Here is an 11,460-nt window from a genome sequence, read left to right on the forward strand (position 1 = left end):
ACCATCAGACAGTGCACTATAGGGGATAGGGAACCATCAGACAGTGCACTATAGGGGATAGGGAACCATCAGACAGTGCACTATAGGGGATAGGGAACCATCAGACAGTGCTCTATATAGGGGATGGGGAACGATCAGACAGAGCACTATAGGGGATAGGGAACCATCAGACAGTGCACTATAGGGGATAGGGAACCATCAGACAGAGCACTGTAGGGGATAGGGAACCATCAGACAGTGCACTATAGGGGATAGGGAACCATCAGACAGTGCACTATAGGGGATAGGGAACCATCAGACAGTGCACTATAGGGGATAGGGAACCATCAGACAGTGCACTATAGGGGATAGGGAACCATCAGACAGTGCACTATAGGGGATAGGGAACCATCAGACAGTGCACTATATAGGGGATGGGGAACCATCAGACAGTGCACTATAGGGGATAGGGAACCATCAGACAGTGCACTATAGGGGATAGGGAACCATCAGACAGTGCACTATAGGGGATAGGGAACCATCAGACAGTGCACTATATAGGGGATAGGGAACCATCAGACAGTGCACTATATAGGGGATGGGGAACGATCAGACAGAGCACTGTAGGGGATAGGGAACCATCAGACAGTGCACTATATAGGGGATGGGGAACCATCAGACAGTGCTCTATAGGGGATGGAGAACGATCAGACAGTGCACTATAGGGGATAGGGAACCATCAGACAGTGCTCTATAGGGGATAGGGAACCATCAGACAGTGCACTATATAGGGGATAGGGAACCATCAGACAGTGCACTATAGGGGATAGGGAACCATCAGACAGTGCTCTATAGGGGATAGGGAACCATCAGACAGTGCACTATAGGGGATAGGGAACCATCAGACAGTGCTCTATAGGGGATAGGGAACCATCAGACAGTGCACTATATAGGGGATGGGGAACCATCAGACAGTGCACTATAGGGGATAGGGAACCATCAGACAGTGCACTATAGGGGATGGGGAACGATCAGACAGTGCACTATAGGGGATAGGGAACCATCAGACAGTGCACTATAGGGGATAGGGAACCATCAGACAGTGCACTATAGGGGATAGGGAACCATCAGACAGTGCACTATAGGGGATGGGGAACGATCAGACAGTGCACTATAGGGGATAGGGAACCATCAGACAGTGCACTATATAGGGGATAGGGAACCATCAGACAGTGCACTATAGGGGATAGGGAACCATCAGACAGTGCACTATATAAGGGATAGGGAACCATCAGACAGTGCACTATAGGGGATAGGGAACCATCAGACAGTGCACTATAGGGGATAGGGAACCATCAGACAGTGCACTATAGGGGATAGGGAACGATCAGACAGTGCACTATAGGGGATGGGGAACCATCAGACAGTGCACTATAGGGGATAGGGAACCATCAGACAGTGCACTATAGGGGATGGGGAACGATCAGACAGTGCACTATAGGGGATGGGGAACCATCAGACAGTGCACTATAGGGGATAGGGAACCATCAGACAGTGCACTATAGGGGATAGGGAACCATCAGACAGTGCACTATAGGGGATGGGGAACGATCAGACAGTGCACTATAGGGGATGGGGAACGATCAGACAGTGCACTATAGGGGATAGGGAACCATCAGACAGTGCACTATAGGGGATAGGGAACCATCAGACAGTGCACTATAGGGGATAGGGAACCATCAGACAGTGCACTATAGGGGATGGGGAACGATCAGACAGTGCACTATAGGGGATGGGGAACGATCAGACAGTGCACTATAGGGGATGGGGAACCATCAGACAGTGCACTATAGGGGATAGGGAACCATCAGACAGTGCACTATAGGGGATGGGGAACGATCAGACAGTGCACTATAGGGGATAGGGAACCATCAGACAGTGCACTATAGGGGATAGGGAACCATCAGACAGTGCACTATAGGGGATAGGGAACCATCAGACAGTGCACTATAGGGGATGGGGAACGATCAGACAGTGCACTATAGGGGATGGGGAACCATCAGACAGTGCACTATAGGGGATATGGAACCATCAGACAGTGCACTATAGGGGATAGGGAACCATCAGACAGTGCACTATAGGGGATAGGGAACCATCAGACAGTGCACTATAGGGGATGGGGAACGATCAGACAGTGCACTATAGGGGATGGGGAACGATCAGACAGTGCACTATAGGGGATAGGGAACCATCAGACAGTGCACTATATAGGGGATGGGGAACGATCAGACAGTGCACTATAGGGGATGGGGAACGATCAGACAGTGCTCTATAGGGGATGGGGAACGATCAGACAGTGCACTATAGGGGATAGGGAACCATCAGACAGTGCACTATAGGGGATGGGGAACGATCAGACAGTGCACTATAGGGGATGGGGAACGATCAGACAGTGCACTATAGGGGATAGGGAACCATCAGACAGTGCACTATAGGGGATGGGGAACGATCAGACAGTGCACTATAGGGGATGGGGAACGATCAGACAGTGCACTATAGGGGATGGGGAACGATCAGACAGTGCACTATAGGGGATGGGGAACGATCAGACAGTGCACTATAGGGGATAGGGAACCATCAGACAGTGCACTATAGGGGATAGGGAACCATCAGACAGTGCTCTATAGGGGATGGGGAACCATCAGACAGTGCACTATAGGGGATGGGGAACCATCAGACAGTGCACTATAGGGGATGGGGAACCATCAGACAGTGCTCTATAGGGGATGGGGAACCATCAGACAGTGCACTATAGGGGATGGGGAACCATCAGACAGTGCACTATAGGGGATAGGGAACCATCAGACAGTGCACTATAGGGGATAGGGAACCATCAGACAGTGCACTATAGGGGATAGGGAACCATCAGACAGTGCACTATAGGGGATAGGGAACCATCAGACAGTGCACTATAGGGGATAGGGAACCATCAGACAGTGCACTATAGGGGATAGGGAACCATCAGACAGTGCACTATAGGGGATAGGGAGACCCAGAAAACGTATCGGACCCGTTTGAATTCTGCACAGAATGATATTTTAAAACTATATGGAGGAGAAACGGTTAAAGATTACGAGGAAACTGCCGCTTTACTGAGCTCTACGACTCTGGCCGAGCTGTGATATAAACTAAACACTATTGGCTATTTAAAAAAGAGGAGGAGCTATTTAATATGCCCCACCCTGTCTTCCTGTTTCAGTGGAAATTACATCAATCAAATACCGTCACTGACGTATGACTCTGATCTGAGAAAATTAGAATCCATGTGTATTTTTCCTGCTTGCATGTTCATGGGTCATATATCCGAAATCTGTTCTGGAAAAGTCATTTGACCCAAGAAATGTAAATGCGACCTAATATTAACTTAAACACCTTAAATAACTGTAACCAGCCTGGTCTAATGTAGCCCAAAATCACATCAGATTTGGCTCTTCATTGCAGTAGAAGCACATTTTATACTTCTGTGCCACTGGCATCATGTGTTTTCTCATAGTACTTTTAATATGACTTTTAATAGCAAAGTTCCCCCTCAGGCGGCGAGATGAACTGGGTTAATATACTCACTCTTCAGTCTACATCAACCATGACCATTGTGTGTGTGTGTGTGTGTGTGTTCTAGTATAATACAATCCAGCAAAAGCCAACAACACTGAATGTCAGAGTTTCCATAAACATAAACGATGTCTGCAGTAACACAAACACTGTTTCCGTTTATAGTTGCGCATTACAGAGAGACCTGCTAAACCAGGTGACAGGACACTTGAGACAATTAACACTAATCACTAAAGCCATCAATAGTAAGCTCAGCCTAAAACAAGACACCATTATTTCCCCCACATCTCGTGACCGTACGATCCACACAACGGTTCACCAACTCTAGCCAGGCGATTACACCTCATCATAAACAAACAGGATAGTCACACCAGAGCCATCCGTTTGTTGGGATTCTGGGCGAGATGATAATTGCCGCGTATGGAATCAGATGACAAGAATAGCATCCCATCCTTGGGGCAAACACAGCCTGTGTTGTGCTCTCGTCCTGGAAGTCTCGGATTTGACAGTCGAGAAAATGCAAACGGGAACAAACGCTGCGAAATCTGCTTGGCTTTCTGTCACAACACCATAAACCAAATCTTCATGCAAACGACACTGAAATGGAAGCTTTTTTTTAATATATCTTTTTTTGGGGTATGATCTGTCTTAGTGTGTCCCGTGTACAGTGTTAATTTTGATTTCGTTTTTTAGTCATAGTCTTTTGACTAAAATGCCATTTAGTCATATTTTAGTCACCTGAATTGTTTTTAGTTTTAGTCTAGTTTTAGTCGACTAAATATCATAAGATTTTAAATCTACAGTAGATTTAGTCTCCTAAAATCTAATTAGTTAAATTATAATACATTAAGCATTTAAGCATTACATAACCGACTGTCACTTGAACTGACATTTTGACATTGTTGTGTTTTTGACATTAAAAATACACGCTCAATTCACTTTTTTGTTTGTTTTTTTAAACACAGCTATATAGTTTTTATAACTTTGTATTTCTGTTTTAGTCAGTCGGCCATATCAGGTTAAGCTAAAGCTTCAAATAAGAATGTTTATTTTTTTAATTTCAGTTAACATTTATTTAATTTCAAGTAATTAAGTTTTTTAATGGTTTTAGGGAACTATTATAACCCTGATACTTTATTGAATATGTGTCAAATACTGGTCTTTCCTCCTGATTATGAATTAAATGGGAATAAATTAAATACAGTTTATTGTGTAACCAAAAACTAATATATAATGCGTGACTTTTAATGATAAACAAGCTCGAAATACACCGGGACTCTTATTTTGAAATGTATGCGCCTCTGTTGCAGTTGCTCATTCAAGTTCAGATGACATAAAATAAGCATTGTTACAACCGTCTAAAACATATTACTATATAAACATTGTCACTATTCATCAGCATTAGTTCATAAACAATTGCCTCCCTAACATTTTCGTCTCGTTTTTATTTGTTGACGAAAATGACAGTTGATTTTCGTCATAGTTTTTGTCATCCAACACTAGTTTTTATTTAGTTATCGTCTCGTTTTTGTCAGTGAAAAAGGGTCGAAATTAACACAAGCGTCCTCTTTTATGACCCGGAGGAAAAAAACCCAGCCACTTCCTCACCGTATCGGCCCATCTTTCCCTTGAGGAGAACAATTGCATAGCTTTTGCCCTCCATCAGGGTCGTCCTGCTTATGAAGCACATTTCACTGTAAAATCCTGCCGTTTCTCAGCCCTGACCTCTCGATTGTAAAGCATTGACCCGTCCAGGAGAAGATGACGTGATAAGAGTGTGGCGTTCAGATATCATCAGGTGTCTCAACTACTGTCAACACTACAGAGACAGATGATGGAGAAAGAAACACACAATCCTCACAAAACTACAGTGATGCTGCTAGATGGTACTATACCATCAGTGATTATTCATGAAGCAGTCTTCACATGGTACACTGTTAAAAAAAGAATGGCAATACTATGACAAACATGTCCAAAAAAACTGTGATACTCCATAATTCATTATTCAAACATGGTATTATGTTTTTTGTTACATACCATGATTGATATATTCTTGCATGACATGTCATGGCATTTAAACGAATACAATGGCATTACAATTAGGCCTGTCACGATAACTACTTTTTGTTTCGCGATATATCGTCCCAGAAATAATTGCGATAAACGATATTATTGTCATTTGAAGACTATTTTATGCCACTGAATATATAATCCTAATATAACAGCATAATAATGCAAGTAGACTTACACACTTTTCAAATGACAACCTTTTAGATCATGGAAATTAAGGGTAAAAAATATTATCCTAAATAAAAAGTAAAAAAATTCCTTGTGAGCCGGCTTTAACACTCGTCATTCTGCGTTGACGTTTATATGTGCAGCGGAACTGAGGATTGCGGCTTTGAAATCGAGTCCACTTGGGCTTATTCTTCCAAACTGTCAGTAGTTGTCAGGAAAACACTGTAACGGCTCAAATGGCGGACGATAACCAATTTTTTTCACGGAAAACATACAAGATGACAGTACAATCGAGTAAAATGCTGGTGACATTCATTATCATGTAAACATAATGGGCAAAATATTGCATCACAAAAATATATCGATATATCGATGTTTTGATTATTGCGAAGGGCCGAATTACCATGGTAAATGTCCAGAAAACTATGGTTTTGCCTTAGGATGTGTCCAAAAAATCATGGTATTCCAAAAAATACCATGACATTACCATGGTAGAAAAACATGGGTTTGCCATGGACCTTTGTTACAAACCATAGTGTTGAATAATTATATTAATTTACCATGGTACATGCATGACATTTCATGGCATTTAAACGATTACAATGACATTACTATGGTAAATGTCCAGAAAACATGTCCAAACATCACGGCATTTCCATAGTACTTGTCCAAAATAAAGTGATATCATGGTACTCCAAAAAATACAATGACATTACCATGGTACATGCTAAAAAAGCATGGTATTATCATGACACTGATTGGCATATTAATTTACCATGGTAAATGTCCCAAAAACATGGTATCATCATGGCACATGACCGGAATTTTTTTTTTTTGCTATAGTATATGTCCAAAAAATGAAGATATCACAGCACTCCAAAAATATCCATGACATTTACCATTGTACAAAAACATGGTATTACCGTGAAACTGTGTTACAAACCACAGTACTGAATAGTTTTAATATTAATTCCTCATGGTACATGCATGATAAGTCATGGCATTTAATACAATACAATGACATTATCATGGTAAGTGTCCAAAAATCATGGTATTACCATAGTCCATTAAGTGATATGGTAATCCAAAATATACAATGACATTACCGTGGTAGGCTAAACAGCATGGTAGTATCATGGTATTTTGCTACATATCATGGTACTGATTGATATATTAATTTAACATAGTATATGCACGACACGTCATGGCATTTAAAAGAATACATTGGTATTACCATGGTAAATGTCCCAAAAACATGGTATCATCATGGCACATGACCAAAAACCTCATGTGTCCAAAAAATACCATGACATTACCATGGAACTTTGTTACATATACCATGGTACTGAATAACTAATATTAATTTACCAAATGGCATTTAAAAGAATACAATTATATGTCCAAACAAATCCAAAAAATCATGGTATTACCATAGTACTTGTCCATAATACTCTAATATCATGGTACTCCGAGAAATACAATAACATTACCATTGAATGTGCTAAAAAGCATGGTATTACCATGGTACTTTTGTTAACCATCATGATAGATTGTCACATTTAAACAATACAATGGCATTACCATGGTAAATGTATAGAAAACATGGTATCATCGCGTTACATGTCCAAAAATCATGGTATTTCCATAGTACTTGTCCAAAATAAAGTGATGATATGCTACTCCAATAAACGAGCATAAATTAAATGACTGTACGCAATTGGATAGTCCTTCAACCAATCAGACCACAAGAGGCGTGATCAATGAGCATAAATTAAACGACTGTACGCAATTGGATAGTCCTTCAACCAATCAGACCACAAGAGGTGTGATAAACAAGCATAAATTAAATGACTGTACGCAATGGGATAGTCCTTCAACCAATCAGACCACAAGAGGCGTGATCAACGAGCATAAATTAAACGACTGTACGCAATTGGATAGTCCTTCAACCAATCAGACCACAAGAGGTGTGATAAACGAGCATAAATTAAATGACTGTACGCAATTGGATAGTCCTTCAACCAATCAGACCACAAGAGGCGTGATAAACAAGCATAAATTAAATGACTGTACGCAATTGGAAAGTCCTTCAACCAATCAGACCACAAGAGGCGTGATAAACGAGCATAAATTAAATGACTCTGTAGACAATTTGATAGTCCTTCAACCAATCAGACCACAAGGAGCGTGATCAACAAGCATAAATTAAATGACTCTGTCCGCAATTGGATAGCCCTTTAACCAATCAGACCACAAGAGGCGCGATAAACAAGCATAAATTAAACGACTGTACGCAATTGGATAGTCCTTTAACCAATCAGACCACAAGAGGCGTGATCAACGAGCATAAATTAAACGACTGTACGCAATTGTATAGTCCTTCAACCAATCAGACCACAAGAGGCGTGATAAACGAGCATAAATTACACAATTGGATAGTCCTTCAACCAATCAGACCACAAGAGGCGTGATAAACGAGCATAAATTAAATGACTCTGTAGACAATTTGATAGTCCTTCAACCAATCAGACCACAAGGAGCGTGATCAACAAGCATAAATTAAATGACTCTGTCCGCAATTGGATAGCCCTTTAACCAATCAGACCACAAGAGGCGCGATAAACAAGCATAAATTAAACGACTGTACGCAATTGGATAGTCCTTTAACCAATCAGACCACAAGAGGCGTGATCAACGAGCATAAATTAAACGACTGTACGCAATTGTATAGTCCTTCAACCAATCAGACCACAAGAGGCGTGATAAACGAGCATAAATTACACAATTGGATAGTCCTTCAACCAATCAGACCACAAGAGGCGTGATCAATGAGCATAAATTAAATAAGTCTGTACGCAACTGGATAGTCCTTCAACCAATCAGACAACAAGAGGTGTGATAAACAAGCATAAATTAAATGACTCTGTACGCAATTGGATAGTACTTCAACCAATCAGACCACAAGAGGCGTGATCAACGAGCATAAATTAAACGCATAAATTAAACGACTGTACACAATTGTATAGTCCTTCAACCAATCAGACCACATGAGGCGTGATCAACGAGCATAAAATAAACGCATAAATTAAACGACTGTACGAAATTGGATAGTTCTTCAACCAATCAGACCACAAGGAGCGTGATCAACAAGCATAAATTAAATGACTCTGTCCGCAATTGGATAGCCCTTTAACCAATCAGACCACAAGAGGCGCGATAAACAAGCATAAATTAAACGACTGTACGCAATTGGATAGTCCTTTAACCAATCAGACCACAAGAGGCGTGATAAACGAGCATAAATTAAACGACTGTACGCAATTGTATAGTCCTTCAACCAATCAGACCACAAGAGGCGTGATCAACGAGCATAAATTAAATGACTGTACGCAATTGGATAGCCCTTTAACCAATCAGACCACAAGAGGCGTGATAAACGAGCATAAATTAAACGACTCTGTACGCAATTGGATAGTCCTTCAACCAATCAGACCACAAGAGGCGTGATAAACAAGCATAAATTAAACGACTCTGTACGCAATTGGATAGTCCTTTAACCAATCAGACCACAAGAGGCGTGATAAACGAGCATAAATTAAACGACTGTACGCAATTGTATAGTCCTTCAACCAATCAGACCACAAGAGGCGTGATCAACGAGCATAAAATAAACGCATAAATTAAACGACTGTACGAAATTGGATAGTTCTTCAACCAATCAGACCACAAGGGGCGTGATCAACAAGCATAAATTAAACGACTGTACGCAATTGGATAGTCCTTTAACCAATCAGACCACAAGAGGCGTGATAAACGAGCATAAATTAAACGACTGTACGCAATTGTATAGTCCTTCAACCAATCAGACCACAAGAGGCGTGATCAACGAGCATAACATAAACGCATAAATTAAACGACTGTACGAAATTGGATAGTTCTTCAACCAATCAGACCACAAGGGGCGTGATCAACAAGCATAAATTAAATGAATCTGTCCGCAATTGGATAGTCCTTTAACCAATCAGACCACAAGAGGCGTGATAAACAAGCATAAATTAAACGACTGTACGCAATTGGATAGCCCTTTAACCAATCAGACCACAAGAGGCGTGATCAACGAGCATAAATTAAATGACTGTACGCAATTGGATAGCCCTTTAACCAATCAGACCACAAGAGGCGTGATAAACGAGCATAAATTAAACGACTCTGTACGCAATTGGATAGTCCTTCAACCAATCAGACCACAAGAGGCGTGATAAACAAGCATAAATTAAACGACTCTGTACGCAATTGGATAGTCCTTTAACCAATCAGACCACAAGAGGCGTGATAAACGAGCATAAATTAAACGACTCTGTACGCAATTGTATAGTCCTTCAACCAATCAGACCACAAGAGGCGTGATCAACGAGCATAAAATAAACGCATAAATTAAACGACTGTACGAAATTGGATAGTTCTTCAACCAATCAGACCACAAGGGGCGTGATCAACAAGCATAAATTTAATGACTCTGTACGCAATTGGATAGTTCTTCAACCAATCAGACCACAAGAGGCGCGATAAACAAGCATAAATTAAACGACTGTACGCAATTGGATAGCCCTTTAACCAATCAGACCACAAGAGGCGTGATCAACGAGCATAAATTAAATGACTGTACGCAATTGGATAGCCCTTTAACCAATCAGACCACAAGAGGCGTGATAAACAAGCATAAATTAAACGACTGTACGCAATTGGATAGCCCTTTAACCAATCAGACCACAAGAGGCGTGATCAACGAGCATAAATTAAATGACTGTACGCAATTGGATAGTCCTTTAACCAATCAGACCACAAGAGGCGTGATAAACGAGCATAAATTAAACGACTCTGTACGCAATTGGATAGTCCTTCAACCAATCAGACCACAAGAGGTGTGATCAATGGAAACAGTCATCGTGTTAAACCCGCCAATAGCGCGCCAGGTGGATAAGCCAGTCTGTGATTGGTTCCCGCAAAAGTGTAACACAAGCAGTAGAAATGAATGTACAGAGTTGCAGGGCGAAATCAAATCACCGGCAGATCAGGCTGGGTTTTGGCATAGGACATGGTAATTTTTTTATGTTTTCAGTGTTAAAATGACTGTAATAAAGAACACCATACCTAATGATGTCGTCGTTGTGTCCCAAGTAAAACTTCTGGGTGTGTTCTCTGGTGTTGTAGACCACTCCAACTCCAGCCACGAAATACACGATCTCCTTCCCCGCGGTGTAGTACAGGTTATTCCTGCACTGATGTCCCCTGTATCCATGAATCCACTCCAGCCTCAGCTGACAGCGAGGAGCCGTCTTCTCCGCCATGCTCTCAATCTGCAATGGTCTACAAATGTGTCATTTAGCGGACTAACGGTGGACTTTCTACAGGGACGTCCGTCTCTCGTGGGTCAAGGACACAATGGTGATGGATTGGAACCTACAGGCTTTCAGTCACCAGTTCAGGCCACCATTCAACGCCCTCCTGAAGTTCAGGCATGCAGCACGGGCATCATAACTGGAACATCAGCTGGGTCACCTGAACAGGGAAGGCTGTCTGGAGATCCCAATGGGTGTCATGAAGAAATCAGGCTAAAATGAAGGGGAAATG

General features: G+C 41.6%; 1 protein-coding gene across 1 annotated transcript in view; it reads right to left on the reverse strand.

Annotated features, from left to right (window-relative positions):
* Positions 1-11,177, reverse strand: part of eml6 (EMAP like 6) — a gene marked incomplete at its 5' end in the record, with an annotated part of 143,745 nt that extends 132,568 nt beyond the window's left edge. Inside the window, one exon of the mRNA XM_079843854.1 lies at positions 10,981-11,177. Within this exon, the coding sequence (XP_079699980.1) occupies positions 10,981-11,177 (197 nt within the window). The remainder of the gene's footprint in view (positions 1-10,980) is intronic.
* Positions 11,178-11,460: the final 283 nt, after the last annotated feature.

Source organism: Gobio gobio (assembly GCF_949357685.1).
Source record: "Gobio gobio genome assembly, chromosome: 19".
In the NCBI taxonomy this organism is placed as follows: Eukaryota; Metazoa; Chordata; class Actinopteri; order Cypriniformes; family Gobionidae; genus Gobio; species Gobio gobio.